This window comes from Lepeophtheirus salmonis, chromosome 9 (genome assembly GCF_016086655.4).
Source record: "Lepeophtheirus salmonis chromosome 9, UVic_Lsal_1.4, whole genome shotgun sequence".
Lineage (NCBI taxonomy): Eukaryota > Metazoa > Arthropoda > Copepoda > Siphonostomatoida > Caligidae > Lepeophtheirus > Lepeophtheirus salmonis.
Genome location: NC_052139.2, coordinates 3564433 through 3583735, shown reverse-complemented (window position 1 = coordinate 3583735; position 19303 = coordinate 3564433). Strand labels below are relative to the sequence as shown.

At 30.1% G+C, this 19303-nt stretch overlaps 1 protein-coding gene across 1 annotated transcript in view; it reads right to left on the bottom strand.

Annotated features, from left to right (window-relative positions):
* The window catches only part of LOC121124279 (facilitated trehalose transporter Tret1), a 29727-nt gene extending 15087 nt beyond the window's left edge, over window positions 1–14640 (bottom strand). The window contains exon 1 of the mRNA XM_040719439.2: window positions 14450–14640. Coding sequence (XP_040575373.1) covers window positions 14450–14497 — 48 coding nt within the window. The 5' untranslated portion in view covers window positions 14498–14640. The remainder of the gene's footprint in view (window positions 1–14449) is intronic.
* Between the last annotated feature and the right edge of the window lie 4663 nt (window positions 14641–19303).

Here is a 19303-nt window from a genome sequence, read left to right as displayed (position 1 = left end):
GTGCTGATCCTAGGGCAAATAGAATCAAGACAAATGGAGTCAAAGAAAGAACTTTTTTTCTATTAATTCAGGTAAGATTGTATGGACTGGTTGGTCCATTGAAATATGAAAAGTTACTAATTCAATGAATAATGAAGTTTGATGAGATATTTAAATTAATTCATATTTCGATGTATTAAACATGACGAATTAGTTAGAAAACAAAACAAATCTGAGCTCTATAGCTTACGTACAAGTCGAGAAAATGACACTTGGACGTGATTGACAAATTCCCATTTGCGCACTCCAAGCAGTCGAGCATCTCCATAGACCACTGTCTATCTGTAAACAAGTCTGACACGTTGGAGAGAAAGAATGTATCTGTCAGAAAGGCCAAACTGGATCCGGAGAAGTTAAAAAAACAGCCCAGGCCAATCCTCTCAAGTCTTTTTGGGCCCATGCAAGAGATCTCGGGGTTTCACACCAAACTATACAGAGAGCTAAAAAAAAGGCCTTGATAGGTTAGAGAGCCCTCTCTTTACACCAGGAATAAAAGGAAACCCATCTCCTTCCTTGCAAAAGTCTTTTGAACTCTTGTTTGACCATTTTGGCACCCCTACATTCCCTATGTCAGCACCCTTGACTATTCCGTTTGGGTGTATGTCGAGGGGAAGGCATACATTGTCTGTCATATAAAACAACTGATGCTCTCAAAGCCACTTTCAGCCAGTACTGGTACACCATGACAGAGGACTTAGATTCTTAGCGGTTGCCAGGTCTTCCACCACAGTTTGGAAGCTATCATTGCCATTAAGGGAGGCTAAGTTAATGATTAAGAGAGCTTATCTATTTATATTATTAATTAAGTTTAAATTCTATTATTAATTTAGTTGAAATTATATTATTAATTAAGTTGAAATTATATTATTAATTAATGAATTATATCTTGTTAAAGTTTAAAATTCAAGGGTTGAAATTTTAATGGACCACTCTGTAAATGTGTATGTTTTCAGTATAGTCACTTTTGAGTGTATTTTAGGACTGCATAGGTGCTTGATCTAAGAAATAACAAAGCAATCAAGCGTACATGTCATATTAGAAAAAGAAAAAAATAGAGAGAAAAATAAATGAAATCTCGGAGACGTTTAGGTCAACTCATATATTATACAACTCTATTCTTTATAGAGTTCTACAAAATATGAGTTGAGAACGTATAATAAAAAATAATGAATGCAACTTTAGATGAGGTTTAGCAGTGAGCATCTGCAGCTAAAGGTCAGTCAGGCTTTTTTCTCTTTTTTTTTAAAAGTATTCTCCAGCTTATGAGGCATCAACAAGACCTTATCGGTCTAAAAGATCAATCGATTTCGATTCTTGAACCACTAGAACCGGAACAGATACTTCAATATATTGCTTATTGGTCTCGGTTCTTGTGCTTACTTTTGTTTGTTGTATTTTTTGGTACATTTATAAGCTTTTAATATTCCATCTAAATAATTTTATGTAAACGAAACACGTCGTTAATTTTATTGTATCGTCCAACCTTTCCTCCTAAAAGAAAAATGAACAGCGGCCAGACATCATCAGGCAGTTAGACAAATAAGAGTTTCCCAAACTTTATTATGTCAAAGCCTCCCTACGCTAATACATTTTCATCTGAATCCACCTTTATACGAAATGTGAAAACAAAAAGCATCCTCTCCTATCCTCCCCTCAGGCCCCAACTTTGAAAACATTGTCTATAGCAACCTTGTTTTAGGGGCCGGAACTTGGAGTACTATACACTCTGCGTATAATGTAGCTGCGGCCCTGTTTGTATCTAATATGATTTCCTGGGTCCAGATTATCTAGGAAGGTCCCTTGTTTTAAGTGTCTCTTACCAAACAGAGCCTGTATAAAAGAGAACCTATAAAGCTGATCCGAAACCAATAGAACAGCTGAACCTGAACAAGACACAACCTTGGTCATCAGGTCATATTAAAAAGAAAAGGGAGGTGCATATATATTTTGGATTGTGAATGCTAAGCAATGTTGAGCATGGTAGTTTTTTTGCAGTTAAAAATATGAAAAAAGGTTTTTTTCTCAAGCTTTTTATTTTATTCTCGAGGAGAAAACATCTAATTATTGAGCAAATACGTTTGAAAAACGTAAATTAACTCCAAATATTTGTTGGGGAGTTATCTTCTTGGGGATGTCCGCAGGGTGTGGGCTGGAGGGGCTGTAACCCTCATCAAATTAAGAAATTTTTGCTTTTTACTAGAAAATTTAATATTTCAATATTTGAATTTTTTTCCAAAAAATTGAATATTTGAAATTAAATTTTAGAAATTTTTTTGTGAATAACTGTAGATTTTTGAAATTTTTTTTGAAAATAATTTGATATTTGAAATTTATTTTTAGAAAAAAATCACCTCCCCCCACAAAAAAAAATATATATATATATAATCCTGCGGACACCCTTGCTTTTGCTTTTATATTTTTATTGACAACGTGTGTCTGTTCGTCTACGTCTAATTACTCAGGGTAATATCATTAGTATTATATAAAGGCATTTACAGGACATTACGTGCTATGCACAAAAGATAACTAGCTACCTCTTTTTGAAGAGCACTAGATAAAAATAAAACTTTTTCTGCGAAATATATATGTGGTAATAATCACCTGCAAAATATTTTTTTTTTAGAATCAATTAATAATTACTTTCATTTAATTACACTGTTTAAAATTGTTAGGCATCAACTATTAGACTTAAAACCAATAAAGGACGGTACATAGATGCATTTTCTTTTTTTCAGATGCAATATTAATTTTGGGTTATATAATGGTGTTTTTCCCCTCTTCATTTAAATCTTTTATCTTTTTAATGTTCCTTTAATTGGTTAAATGGAGTTGCACTGATTAAAGTATAAGTAAACCTTATAGTATTACAATTACTTTATCAAGCCTAGGAATCTTTTGGTGAAATCCATATACATATAGTATATTTTTTTCTCTAGGAATCACCGGGGTGCGAACGTACACACATCAAGTTCACAAGAATAACTCCCGAGCGTGCTGTCCATAAGCTATGGAGATTCCATTTTATAACTTGGTACTGTACCAAAAAAGATTTACTGGTTTTTCGTTTTTTATGTACTCCTTCTGTACTTAAAAAAGTTTGTGATAATAGCCAGAAGAAAAACGTCTCTATCAAAAGGGTAAATATAATTTTTATATATAGTTTTTTACAACTTATAATAAATAAATCTGTCATTTTAAATTTTATTTTCAAATATGTTTTCTCCTTGCATTTATTTCCAAAGTAATTATTCACGCCGAAATGTCTAAGAAAATATAATAGTATGTTAAAAAGTAGGCTTAGCACTGCTGAGCAAATTTGCATAAAAAAAAAAAAAATATTCGGGTATATTGAAAAATACCCGAATATGTTTCAATTGACGAAAGTATGATCCCATATTTTGGAAAGGATAATGCCAAACAATATATTGGAAGTGCACATAAGATTTGGTTTCAAAATGTTGTCTATATGTTGTCGGTGGGTATCTCAATTCTTTTGATTTATATCTGGGTAAGGAACCTCAAAGTGTAAAGATGTCTCAAAAATTCAATTGGGAGGAAAAGTTGTTTTAAAATTGATTGAGAAAGCAGAACTTCTACCAAATTAATGCCATGAAATTATTTTTGATAACTACAATACTAGCATTTATTTAATGGAATTACTATTATGTAAAGGATATTTACCATGAGGCACATGTAGGGACAACCGTTTAGAAAAATGTAATATAGCAAGAAAAAAACATATAATAAAGGAAGAAAGAGGTTTTCGTTCATCAGACAACATTTTGCTTCTTCGTTGGAAAGATAGCAAAGAGTTAAAAATTGCCACAAATTTTGGAGATTTGTCCATAAAGAAATTTCGAAGATGGGGCAGAAGTAAATAAAATATAAAGACATTCCTGAACCTAAATATAGCAAAAACTATAACCAGCATATTGGTTATGTTGATACCATGGATCGGGATGTGGGAACATATTGAATAAGAATGCTGCCTCAAAAAAAAAAAAAAATGTTGTTGGACCATATTTTCCTATATACTATCAGCGATAGTCAACAACCCTGATCAATAAATGAAAATGAAAGGAATCAAAATGACACCATAAATGAAATAATTAATTAAATGAATTTATAGAAATATTAGCTGTCTATTATTTCAAAAGTTAAGGAACACCAAATTTGCAAGATAAACATCTAGATTCAAAACAGACTGGCCTTTCAAGATTTGACAGAAAATATTAATGTAAATGACACAAAGAGAAGGCACAAGTTTGCAAAGAATATATTTGGAGAAATTCCTTTATGTGTGATAAATGTGAAGTTGGTCTGCATTCAAAATACATTAAAAAATATCTCATTTAATAGAAAAATAAAATAAAAAAAGGGTGATTCAAAATGAGCGGTTTTGGATTGTAGAAATAAAACACATAAAATATTGTATTATGGTCAAAACTTTATTATGAACCGAAAAAACAGTCATTTACAATTATTTCTAGAAAATAATCCCCTTCATATGTTGGCTGCAACTGGCATTTAAATGGTCCATTCTTTCGCGCCAATTTTCGATGACACGTTCGAGCATTGTGACCGGAATCTCACGAATAACTCGCTCAATATTTGCTTCCAATACTTCAATCGTCGCGGGCTTATCCACATAGACTTTTGCTTTTACGTAGCCCCAAAGAAAAAAAGTCCAAAGGTGTGATATCACACAATCTTAGTGGTCAATTCACCGGGCCAAAACGTGAAATTAATTGCTCACCAAAATTGTTGGAACCAAATATTGTGGAGACCATGTGCTTTAATTTGAGATACCAAAAAGTCTGTTACTATGGCGCGATAACGTTCGCTGTTGACGTTAACGTGTTGGCCGGCAGCATTTTGAAAAAATATGGACCGATGATTCCACCAGCCTGCAAAGCACACCAAATTGTTGTTTTCAATGGATGCTCTTGATACAATTCGGGTTGCTCTTCAGCCCAAATACGGCAGTTTGCTTATTTATGTAGCCATTGAGCCAGAAATTGGCCTCATCACTGAACAAAATTTGGCAGAGAAAAAACGGATCTTCTTGGATACGTTCAAGAGCCTATTCACTGAATACACGACGGAAAGGAAGGTCCGGCGGCTTCAAGTCTTGCACGAGCTGTATTTTTTATGCCTTTAAACCCAAATCTTTCTTCAAAACCCGCTCTTTTTTTAATCACCCTTTAGTTATTGGTTTTAATATTTGGTATATTTAGTTTATGTATCTGTATATAAAAAAGTTGAATCATTAATTTAGAAAATAGATTTTTCCCTTTAGTTGTTTGATTTTTTAAGTCTATACGGGCGATGAGTAGAAGTACCAATATTTTGAAAGGTTATGATTAAATTTCGTTCAAAATGTTTATGAGTATTTAAAACAGTATGTAAAATTTTCGTTCATCTAGTACCATTTTTTAACTTTATACCTTAATAGGATAATTAATGTCTTTAAGAAACTAAATTTGGATTTGTTTTGGTAGCTCTCCTGATTTGATGTGTATACTTTCTTTTCATAAGGAATGATTCCAATGAAGCATCAAAAAGTAATGAATGGAAATAACAAATAAAATATCATTAAGAGTGAAGATATATGATACTGCAAGAAAAAATGAATGGACACCTGATTTTGTAGCCTCTCAAAAAAAAAAAAAAGCTTTTCAAGGCGACCTTGGTCCTTCTTTATAAACTATCCTATGATCATTTCTGGATATTAGATTTTTCTTTAAACGATTATAGGGCTTGAATCTAAGAACTTCATTTTTTTTTCTCTCAAAGGTTTTCGTATGATGTAAAACATTATTGTTATGCGTCATTTTAAAAAAAAGTGTGGATTATCATATAATTAATATCTTATTTTATTGAAAAATTGTCAAAAAAATTCCAAGGGTGCAAAGAGCATTAAAGGCTTACCCGCACACCGTCTGATAAAGAAAGTAGGACTTTTATAATTTGATAGTAAAAAGGAGGAAGAAAAAAAACCACGTCCTTTTTTCAAATTAAAAACTCTTTCACCATCCAAATAATGTGAAATGTGTTTTCTTCATTGTTTTCTTACATCTTCTGGTACTCTCCGTTAGACTATATCAAATAGACAAAAGCTTAACGCATCCTATTTTTAAAATGTTCATATTTGTATGCATGATCTTTTGATTTATTAGTTAAGCTCTTTTACTATTGAAGTCTTTTGCATTATGCTGACTAGACATTCTACAAAGCATTTTCTCTTTGGCCAACCAAAATACTTTAATCTAGGGGTTTTTTGCTCAAAGGAAGATGTCTTCCGGTGTAGAAGATAAAACAACTTTTTTATGAGACTTTTCAAGGAAAATGGGTGAAAAGGGACGCATAATATCACAGACCACTGAACTTTTGATTTCAGAATGGGAAAATTTTAGTCTTCCAACAATTAGTAAAAATACTGTTTGTAAAAAAAATAAAAAACTGGATGAAAATGTCGATAGACTTTCTAAAAAAGGACTAAACAGAGGAAATGTCAAAGCTAAGTAATTGATTAAACAGAGTGAGGATATGTTTGACATCTTTTCATGCCAAATACCCAAGGCTACATTTCGTTAGTCTAAAAAGATGTATGTGCGAGAATGGCAAGGATATACTGAGCAGAATAATTGGACTGGGATGTTTGGTCCCATTGACAAAATTGCAAGCAAACGGATTCAAATATTAATATATAGAACTAAACCGAATTAGCACAGTTCAAGAAGTATACAAAAAAATGCCGTTTTTGCACATCATAAAAATACATTGCTCCCCATTTTAACTGATAATGATATAAATATTTCAAATTTTGCTTTAGAAAAAGTTTTGATGGCTAGAAAATCGAATGCTACTCAAAGAAACTTGAAAACTTTTCATGTCATTCCTTGTCCGCAGAAAGAGCTTAAAAACTTGTTTCAGAAGCGTCAGAAAAAGTTTATGTCTACAATCAGAGACATTTCTATATTTAATCAACACTGCAATCGAGAAAACAACTAAAAAAATAAGAGCTAAGAAACAATACAATTAATTTTTTGAACGAAAGAAATCAATGAAAACATTATTTATTACGTATACACGAATATTGTAGAATAAGGATGATTATTATATAGAAGTTTCTTAGAAAAATTATTGTTATGAATGTTGGATTTTATTACATTTGAAATTCATTAGTATTTAAATTAAGATACTGAAGAAAAGTATTGTTTTGCAAAAGTTTTTTTTCTGCTTTAATTTTACTATGAAATTATGCAAGTCCTAGTTTGGCTATCAGACGGTGCAAGCATCTATTGCTCTTGACAGCATTAGAAAATCCCTTAATTTTTTTTTTTTTGATATAACAAGATATTAATTATATGATAATAAACTTATTTTTTCTAAAATGACGTATTACAAAAAAGTTTTACTTCATTCAGAAGCCTTAGAGCACAAATTTGGGGGGAAGGGTATAGGGGGATCCCATAAACCTATTTATCTACGTTCATTTTTGTTACCAAGACACAACTTTCACGTTGGCTAAACATTTCCTAACTCCATTTCCGTTTTGGACGATACTCTCTAATGTACATACAGGGTGTTCCATTGAAATCTTAAAACTTACTTATTAAATAATTAATATGGGTTATGCGATTGATATTAATTCATATTTCGATATATTAAATTATAAGCAATTATTTACAGGACAAAACAAACTGAGCTCTCAAGCTTACGTAACAGTCGATAAAATGACACTTAGACGTGATTGACGAATTTCCATTCGTGCATTCCAAGCATTTCTGCGTCTCCAGGACCCCCTCTACGCCTTTAGCAAGTCTAAAACGTTGCAAAGGGACAAGAGGTGTGGCAAAAAGGTAAAACTGGACTCAAAGAAATCAAGAAAAAACCCCAGGCTTGTCCCAAGTCTATAAGGACCCATACAAGAGATTTCAGGATTTTGCACAAGACTGTCCAGAGATCTATCAAAAAAGTTAATTAAATATCTTTATTAGATTGGAAAGGTCACTTTAGTAACCAGGAATGAAAAAAAAAATATAATCTCCTCCGTTGCAAAACTCTTTTGAATGAGTCTTTTGAACTCTTTTTAACATTTTTGGCCCTCTACACCCTGATACCCAACCCCTCGACTATACATTTTTGTTGTATGTCGAGGGGATAGCCTGCAGTCTCTTTCATACAAACACAGAGGCTCTTAAAGCCACTCTCTGCCAGCACTTTGACGCCATAGTAGGGAACTATATCCACAGTGAGTGCCATGCATTGTGGAAGCCATCATTACCACTAAGGATGGTTACATTCATGATTTAGAGAGCTCAGACGCACAGTCATAATAAATATTTTTTTTTTTCTAATTTTATTGTTAATCAATAAATTATATCTTGTTGAATTTTAGAATTTAAAATTTCAATGAACCACTCGGTAGCGTTATTAATAAGTTAGATATAAGTCTATATAACTTATTTGCCAATATCCTATTGATTGACATCTATAATTATGTATGATGGATGAAGTTGTAATGAATACATTATATGTTTTCTATTCCCCATATTGATTTGCGGCTTATTAATGTGCAAATACAAAAATAGACAAACACAAATATTAAAGAAATATTGATTGTAGAAAGTGCAAATTTTAACAATTTGCACTTTCTATAAGGATACTGTACAAGTCATTAACGTAAATAACAGTTAATTCAAATACAAAATCGCTCAATTTTAGTACAAACTATTAATTGATCATTTTATATTGATTGATTAAAATTACTTAGTTATTATGAAGTAGCGGATGTACATTGCACTCCTCGGAGTTATTAAGCGTCGACGAATAGAAAAAATACAGACATACTTTTCATAAATAATATAGAAATATACTAAATAAAGCTCGAAACGCTTGTTGATATTAATATGTTATCTCTTGGACACGCAGTTCTAAAAGTGATAGTAAGCGCAGACTCAAAAATGAGGCGTTGACAGACAAAATTTGCTTCATGAAAATAGATTTATGAGTTACTAGCAGTAGTACCCGGCATTGGTTGGAAGTTATTAGGCGTTATCCATCAGACAAACTTTGTTCTAACAATAAAAAAGATAACTTTCTGGAAGTCCTTAGTCTTACTCTCCGTTTTTCAAGAGCACACTCACATATAGCTACTAAATAATTATATATTCTCTCCTCAGGTATGAAGGAATACTAATAAGAGTTTGAAAAAAAATGTTATAAGCCAAGAGTAACCCTAAAAATCTGTTGCAGAGTTATAAGTATTAGTACTTGTTGTAATTGGAAAAGAATTGAGGATTGACAACTGAGTAATTCTTGCCTATATTATTCCTGGATACGGAGTGGGGGTTGTGCTATTATTCACTCTATATGCAGTAATTATGTGTTGTACTTTGTACTATACATGATACGGCAATATATAAACAATCTTGAACAAAGTTGAATCAAAAAAAGGGTAACATTCATTATTTTTTTTTCATATCAACATACAGGCCAATATTTAAGGGTATTATCGGCTTTATATTCAAATATATAAAACAATTTAAGCAATTAAGAATTTTAATTATAATTTAAAACCTTTATTTGAATAAAAATACTTAAATTGACCCCGATATAACCCCCTTCAAATAAAAAATTTTAATGTGTCATTTTTATATTATGACAATTTATTTTGGCTACTTTAAATTTAATTTGCGGCCCCTATAAAGGGTTAATAAGGATTTCTTTTTTATTATAATTTGCCAAAATTATAATATAATGACTTCATAAAAAAACCTTTGATTGCAAATGGGGGGGGGGTCTGGGGGGATCCCCAAAAATCTATTTATCTACGTTATTAGGAAAAGAAAATTCACTCTACAGATTACCAATTCAAAAAAAAAAAACGGGCTTTATCAATAATTATTTTTTCCTCATTTAAATAGTGCTGTAAATCGTTTATATTATAGTCATTTTCTTTGCTTTAGCAGTTGTTATTATTATTTATTTCCTTCCTAGGAAGCTTCCTCTTTTCTACTAGATTCAATTAAATTCAAAACTTGATTGAACATTCGTGCACACTTATAAAAGACGGAGACAACCTTGAGTCTTTGTTTATGAGTTATAAATGTAAGTACTTGTTGAACTCAAAGTAGAATTGAGAATCATCCTCGGAGTAATTCTTGCTAATACCCTTGTTTATTTCCTTCTTCCACTTCTCCTTTGTGGTAGCTGATTGTAGTTGATCTAATTAAACGTCTTGAGAGTTAAGTATCTCTCTTTAACATGTTCAAAATACACACGATTTTGATCACTTGATATAAATTACTCCTCTGGTGAATTTTGACAAATTTTCTTTTTACTGGGTTTCTTTTGATATTACACTAAGATAGTTATTTATCCTTTCACAATTTAAAAAACTACAGGGAACATTCATATACGTTTTCTAATGGTTTAAGAGTTCTCATTCAGAGTCTTAATTGGCTAAAATAAGTGTTAATATGTAGGTATACATATTTCATTAAATATTTTATAGTTTCTATATTTTAGAATATAATCATTTATCATTTTTCATAATCCCTTTGTAATAATAATGTAGAACAGAGTAGGATATTTCTCAAAATACCACATCTTCTACATTTGATTTTATTATATTTTTGGTTTCTCTGTTTTTATACCTTCCATCCCTTGGAGTCATTAGGCGTCGGCTTAAAGACAAATTTTACTTTGCTCTTCAGCAAAGTACAGTTTTCAAAATTAGCACAGACTCCCCAACGGCAGCCGTGGAGACCACATGGGCAAAATATTTCTAGAGGTATTATGTGTACTAACTTCTAGGCAATGACAATGCGTCATCACTAAACTCTTCATAAGCCAAGCAAACACATTTAATGAGATTTTAGTCAATTATAATATAATATCATATAATACATGGAATGTAAATCCCATGTTCACATATAAATTGTATAACTTTTCCTCATATGTCTCATTTCCAGTTTCCACACCCTTCAAAAGACAGCTGTCAAAATTTCATGACAATCTGTTCTTTAGTTTGTGAGCTACTGTGCTAAGTTGACACAACTTTGGTTATTTCCAAAACAAGAATAAGTACATCAGAAAAAAAATCTTTTTTTTATTTGACATTGCTTCTGGATCAAGGAAAATACCGTTCAAGTTAAGGAACAGCTTCAAAAGTGTTATGGGGACTCTGAATATATATATACATACATAAATATAAAAAAATAAGAATAATTTAAAAATAATTGCAACGTACAAAATTTGTTTTCTTTGTTAAGCTCTGGACTTTTCAGTCCATGTGTTACCTGTAAAAAAGTATTAATACCTATCCCAATCATGGTCTTTTTTTTCTTGCTCTTTATTTAGCAATCATAGATTTTCAAAATCAAAATCATAATTAAATATCAGAAATATTTTAAAACAGTCGCATACATCTTTATAATTTTTAAAACGTATCCAGTATCTTTCTCCTTCCTTGACCTTATGGTTTACAAAATATGTTATTCCTTTTTAAGAACAGCATTAATTTTTGACTGTTTGATCTGCTGAAGAAGTTCTAAAAGTCATTTCATTGGAGCTTGTACCCAAAAGAGTTATCTAAACCGAAAGAAAGTATCTATATATTATGTTTAAAAGAGGACATTTCAACCAGTAATGAATGATTTGTAGTCTCAATTATACTAAAAGCTCCGATAACGTCGTCAGATATATTTCTTTTGACTTTTGTCTTGACTTTTTCAGATATTCTATACAACTGTTTTGTGTAGGGAATTATGTACACTTTCTTAAAAATGATACTGAAATCTTTGCTAACCTAAATGGTACAATTGGTCGTTAGACTTCAATTTTCTTTAGAAATATAGAATAATAGTCTCGTAATGCTATTTTTGTTTACAAAAAAAAATGTGTACATAACAGCGTAGGCACCATATACATGGGTTCTGAACTCTATTGGATATATCCATTCCTTCACCCTCACCTTCCATGCTAAACATAGTTAATAGCACTTGATAATTTCTATCGAGCCTTTCTTGCATCCCTCTAATCTTAAAGAGCAAATGGAAAGGGACTGTTTTTATATACAGGAGGTATCCGCATAACACAGTTTCAAACACTGGGGATTTTGTATAACGGAGATTTGAAATTATTTTGACTCTCTCTAACTATGTGTAGTACATTCCCCTCATATCGCATATTACATATTATGATAATAAATTATACAAAATACTATATATTAAGGTAAATAAGAATTGTTGTAGTTGTTGAATAGTTCGTTCATAATTAGCCTAGATGTATTCATATAATAGAAACGTATCATTGTGCATAGAGGGAAGAATGAGTGTGCTGTAAGTATTTGATTTGATACCTAGATTTAAAGGACTCTAGGGAAAGAGAGGTTAAGGGGAAAATAAACATTTCAATCTAAAAACAACGTAGTACCCCTTATTCTTTTCTTTTCAAAGTGGGGGAGACTCACTTATTCACTCCCCTCCCCCCCAAACACAAGCTAGCTGGAGGAACATGTAGCAGCTTTTAATTTTAAGTCAATCAGAATTTATACTTACTAAACCCTTCCGTCCTCGACTTGAGTGTCCACTCCTTGCCTAGAGTCCTTGACCTAGACTTAAAACTTTTGATTATTACTTTTAATTAATATTGGATCTGTCTAAAAAAAACTGCAGTTCTATCACATCGGTCCTAATTTTGAAATGATTGGATTAAAAATGAAATAAATACCCGAATAAGATTCAATTCTACAATTGTTTTACAAGGATCTTGTCTGGTATACTTTATTTTAAATAATTTATAAACAAAAAAAATTTTTATTGTCCTAACCATACATTAAAAAAGGGGCAGATAGTACAAAGTTATTTTGAAAAATTAACATGCTGACTTGTTTAGTCACTACTACGTCAACTTAGATCATCCCAAAATTGCCTTCATTAAGGTTGATATTACAGCTAAACTATGTCAAGAATTATGTGTTAAAAGTAGCTCCTCCACCAAGTACAGACAGTTACTCGTAAAATACCTATTTTTTTGTTAGTTTCGTATTAGATAATTTTTTCCCGTAAATTGTACTTATTTGAATTAATATAATTTTTAAGAAAAATTGTTCAATTTTCGGACTTCACTGTGATTCTTTGAAGACAATAGTCATTTTAGAATAATGTTTGCATTCTAATGCGAAAAAAAACAGAAACATGTTTTTTTTTAATACTATTATTTTGATTTATTTAGCATTCTTTATTTTATTAACTTATCTGTTGTACACTTTTAAAATTTTCGTGTATAACGTTTCAGGATTTTATCTCTTGAGTGAAAGATAAGATCAAGGAAAAGTTTATTTATAGAAATTAGGTTTGAATGAAGAGTCTATATGTCATAAACAGCAATGATGTACCTATTAAAAAAATGAATCATTTACTGTTTGTTTGTTTTTTTATAAAAAAATTTATTCAGCGATTGTACATAACCTCTTTTTGTCGAATTAGATTTTTGATATTTTATACCATCAAAAATGCTCACTAGGACTGGATTAGCTACAGCCCTGAAAGTATTTTAATGATCCACTAAAGGTATCTATAAAGTATTAATGTGGGTCCACATCATAGCCACACCGCCTATACAGGCTATATACTTTCCTATATTTGTCTATGTTCATAGTCTTAGCCGATATTAAAATGTCTTATTTCGAATAAATGAATAGTAAAAATGATTTGAAATAAATAGGACCTTTATTTTCTTAAAAATGTCTTCAAAATATTACGCTTTCTAAAAAAAAATATATCATCTCGAACATCCCGTTAAAGAAACTGAATATTCGAAGTTATTCGGGAAATTGAAGAAAATATCAATATTTATTGAAAATTTACCATATTTATCTATACTATATCATTCTTAGCCTAAAATTCTAGATCGCTAGTACATTTCCCACACAAGAGATTTAAAAAAATGAGTATTTCAATTTATTTTCCATGAAATAATCAGAAGAATTCAAAAGAATGAGCATTTAATTAAAATACAAGGATCAAATGAATAAATCATTGAAACAACCAAGTTGAAGATATTAAAATAAATTACAATGATAAATTAAATGTATATTTCTGGAATTTGAGTATGAAGTATTTCTAGTTAAGAGTCGAATCAAATTTGATTCAATACAGCTTTTTTTAAAAAGGCATCACGAATCGTCTCCAGTCGTTAAGGACAAAAACATAAAAGGTTCAGTGAAATTCTAGGAGAAAGTTCCGTGAATTTTGAATAATTATTTTTAGCAATAATAGGCAGCTGTATAGTAATATTAAGAAATTTTATAGAAATAAATGCTAGATGTTCTTTATTTTGTAGTAAAGAAAGTGTAATAGTAGTGGTAATGGAGGTCTTTAGAATAAATCTCACTTACTTGTCGGAAATAACTTGCAAATTCCTGAGCTTCAGTAATCGAACTCATCTTTTTTTAAATATATAAGTGCACAGAGTATATATGTTTCCTTCAGAGTGTTTAAAGTGTATCTAATTTATTTTTATATAATATCCGAGAGCAATCGTGTGTATTAATTCAAGATGTATTTGTATATATGTATAAACTAAAGTGAATCAAATAGATCAAACACAGTTATCTATTATCAAAATTATGTATTAATATTGTAATCATGCTATTGAGCGTCATTCTTCCCCTATGGTGGTATATATGTATATACTTCTTTTTGTACTGCTTTTATTTAGTGATGTGCCTGGAGCAAAGTTTGTTGATTGATACTCGAGTTTTATAAAGTAAACAGAAGAAAGACACCAAAAATTTGACTTCTGTACGGAAAAGGTGAGTATTTATTGTAAACTCCTTAAAAACTGGTAAAGGCAAGTTACCACTTCTTTTAAGATTGGTATGTATACGTGTATAAGTTTGGAACGAAACAATAGAGTATATTTTTTTAAGGACTTTTCATATTATAATCTTCAAACCTCAAGAATTCTTCATATCAGTCTGTAATTTAAAATGAACCTTGTTTGAATGAGAAAAAATGGCACAAAATATAATTTTGGAAGCATTTGAGTAACTAAAGTGCTTCCAAAATTTGGGGTATTTCTTAGCTGGCCAGTTTTTTTTTTTTTTTTTTTTTTTGGGGGAAATTGGTATTCTGAAGAATGAATTTTCTTTTCCTTAGTAGTGTCATTATAATTTAATTCCTGATAAGTGAACATCCTTTTTTAAATAGATTTAATTATATTCAAAACCTGATTGAATATTCGTGTGTACTCATTGAAGACGGATTTGTTTTGGAGTTATAAATGTAAGTCCTTCTTGGCCTCAAAGTAGGATTGAAGATCGACATCGGAGTAATTCTTGTTTATTTTCTTCTTTCGCTCCTCTCTTGTCACAGCTGATTGTAGTTGAACTAATGATATGTCATGATTTATGAACATTATTATTTCTCTTCTCCAAAACATTGTTCAAACTGTCAGGGTTACCATGTTCATTTTGGGGTTCTGTTAACGATTTTCATCATTAATTATGTAATTAATAAAGTTGTTATTTTTTTATTACTTGTGTGACTCTTTTGCAATTGGAAAACGAGTGGAAGATAATTTTAGACTATTAAAAATAATAATGTGTCTCTCTTTTTTCGATAGTTTTGTCTGCATTGTAAATGCATATTATATTCTGCTAATAAGTAAATTTATTTCTGTATAGAAATGCATCATTTCCATTTTGTATTTTTAAAATGGCATTAATATTTTTTTATTTTTATTTTATTTTAATACCTTATATATCCTATCAGTTGTCATTCTAATCGTGTCTGATTCTCTGCATATAATTTCTATTAAAATTTATAATGAATATAATTCTATTATTTTTTTTTTAATTTACCCATACTTATTTGTTTACTATTTCAATGTAACGATAAACACGTTATACTTCGTAATAGATAATAACAATTAATATCACTATACAATAACAAGCTTCGTATAAATTTGATTAAAGTAAATACTAGTTATATTTGAAACATTAAAACTCCTCATGAATGGATCTCTTCAATGTTGCAATCTTGGAATCTCCTTCGCAAAGAAGGAGTCGAATCTGGTCTTTAGAGCTGCATGATCAAGTTAGAAGTATCTTTCTTCAATTTCCTCTATCTGACTTTGGTCTTATCTGTTGTAGAATATATCTGAAGAGTTTCTGTGTTTCCTTCTCATCAAACACAGAAGCCCTGATTTACACATGTCTGCGTTAAGTTGTGTCTGGATTTACGAATAACTCAGAATAACTGCCTGAATGGTCTCAAAGGGGGTATTAGCTTCAAATGATTTTAAAGATAATTATAAGTCTTTTTTTATGAATTTGAAGTATGATAGGATGAAGACGGACTACTTTATTTCTACTTACGATTAATATATTTATTTCTGTGTAAAAATGTCTCATATTTTGAATATATAGGTATAACTTACATTTGTCGTTAATAATTAATTTGTTGAATCAATTTGTAATATTTAATATTAATAACTTCTATATTGTATAATTTTTCATAATTAACTTATCTAATTTTTAATGTATAGCTTCTATTAAAAATTTTAATTAAAATATTTTTTGTTATAGTTTTCGTTTTTCCCAGTTGTTTTTTTATTTTGCCCATACTTTTTAACTTAATATCACAAATATACGTTATAATACTTTAACTTATCAATTTACTAGTCATCGACTACTACGGCTAAAGAGTTAGTTATTAGTTTTTGATTACTCATTGTATAACATATCATATTAGCGACTTTAAGAGAAGAAATTTAAGAGATCTCAATGTTAATAGATCTAAAATATAGGAATAGGAAACAACTTTCATTATTTTAAAAATCCTTATAAAATTGTATTTTTCTCTAAATACAAATTGCTTAATTTTGATATTTTGTGAGCTCATTTTTAAATAGTTTTAGCGCTCTTTTTTTTGCTCAATTTGGCTCAATAATTGCTCAAAATCCTAAATTTAGTCATTAATATTCAAATCGATGCCAATTTTTGGATTATCTGTATCAAAAGTTATCATAGTATTTCCTTGAATGAATTTATTATTTTTATTTATCCAGTGACAATTTTCAACATAATGATGATTTATATTACACTTGTGAAAATTCGTAAAGAGGTTTCAATTTGTTTGTGGCTGAAAGATTTGGTTTTTGTAGGTTATTTCATGTAAAATGATATAATTAATGATATATTTTGTATATTATATATTTACTTGGACCAGAAGGATTAAATAAATTCAAATCCGAGGCTAATTTTGATACTATAAAATTAATAGATGAACCAAAAAAAAATCCTGAAATACATTAATCACATGAGTATAATTATCTCTTTCATTTTATAAGTAATAACTATTCTACTCTTTAAAAAAAAAGCCCTGAGTTGGTCAAAAAAAGAAGATAAACGAAGAGTTTATGTTTCATGTATAGTTTAAAGAGTAATCCTTGTCCTAGTCTAGAATAGCCTGGGCTATTATATTGAAACTTTTGAAGTGAATGTAACCAATTTTACGCCGAAATCGACCCTATAATCTTTTTTTTCTGACATCTCTAAAAAAGACTGTCCAACAGTTAAAATGATACAAAAACAATGAATATTAATCAAATAGAGTTTGATCTCTTGATTTCAAATATGGCCTTATTTTTTCTCTCGGAGCCTCGTAGCCTCCATAAAAGGCCATATATATTTTATGTTTTGTTGCTGTTTTTAAGGTTCAAAGCTGTTTGAAGCCCTCAATGTTGAAAAATGTTATAAAATCAAAAAAAACATTTTTAAGTTGTTCTCAAGGATAAAACTCATTTTTGAATTGAGCTCATAATAAAAGTCCATATATATTATATAGGTATGTTAACAAAAAATCAAAACAGCATATTTTTGTATTTTTTTATCAATAACAGTTATGTCATTTTAGCTAAATAATACAATGATTCCAAAATTACCTTAATTAGTTGGATATATCCCTAGTAATTGCAATTTTTCTTTGCAAAAAAATTAAAATCATTCTCGTAATCCTCTCCCTTTGTTTATGATCAACTTGTGTATGTTTCATCTATGGGAACACTAGTTGGTGCAACAAATTTGAAACTGACGTTGTAAATTATGATAAACATTACGCATACTTATTATTATTAATAAAAAAATCATACTAATAAACTTAAAGAAAGCACACAAAAAAATTTAGAAATCTATATATTAATATATTATTTATGTAGCCGAATAATGATTAATTCTGAAATAATCTCTATTTACAAAGAAGTAAATACTAATTTTTTTGCATAACTATAAAATATTTATATACATTCTGCAAATTATAATAATAAAAATACTGTAAGATTAAGTTAATCAAAAAAATTTAAACCTCCAACTAAAACATTAGTTCCTGAAGCAATTATACAAATCCAGTGGGGTCACCCATTTTTGTTTCTCAATTTGTTATATATTAAATTGGCAGCCATACAATCTTTACCAAATACTTTTCCTTTAGACTCTTCCAATTACTTCTAAGCTGCCTTTATAGAAGACACAATTGATTCCAAGGGATTTAAATTACAGTGCAGCACATTCAAAGATTTACCCCACTCTTTATTTATTTCTCTAATGGCTGCATGGCTTGAAGGACATAGATCGGGTAATTTATTTTTTTTGTGTTGGTTTTAATATCATTAATAGAAGCACTTTTATGGAAGAGATAGTAAATTTTACATAGTTCATTCACTGTCAAAGAAGCATGCTCAGCGTAATCTTCAGCCCTTCTACCTGGTAATTCGTCTACTTCAGCAGGAACACATTTTTCGGTTGTGGTAAATTAAATTGAATTAATGTGAACGCCTTCTTGTGTTGTTGCATCAAATCCTAGCGTAACATAGGGATGATTTAATACGAATTCAGCAGTTTAGAGACTAGAAATAATGCCAAGCTCCGTGCCCATTAATTAATGCTTCGTCTTGGTATATTGATGTTATCAACATAGGACAAAAACCATTTAAATAAAGTTAGAACGTTCATTGTTGGAACTTTATCTATGATGCACTGATACACCAACATTCTAATTGCTGTTGGGTACGTCCTCATATGTAGGACAATATTAGAATTTCTTTTCCATAAGTCACTTGTTGCTACCTCAGAGTTAGGTTAATCCTGTAAGTATTCATTTTCTGATTTTAATTTATCAATCATCGTCTTTTCCTACGTATTAATTTTGTATAGTTGAATGTAGCTCTTGTAACTGTGTGGAGTAACTTA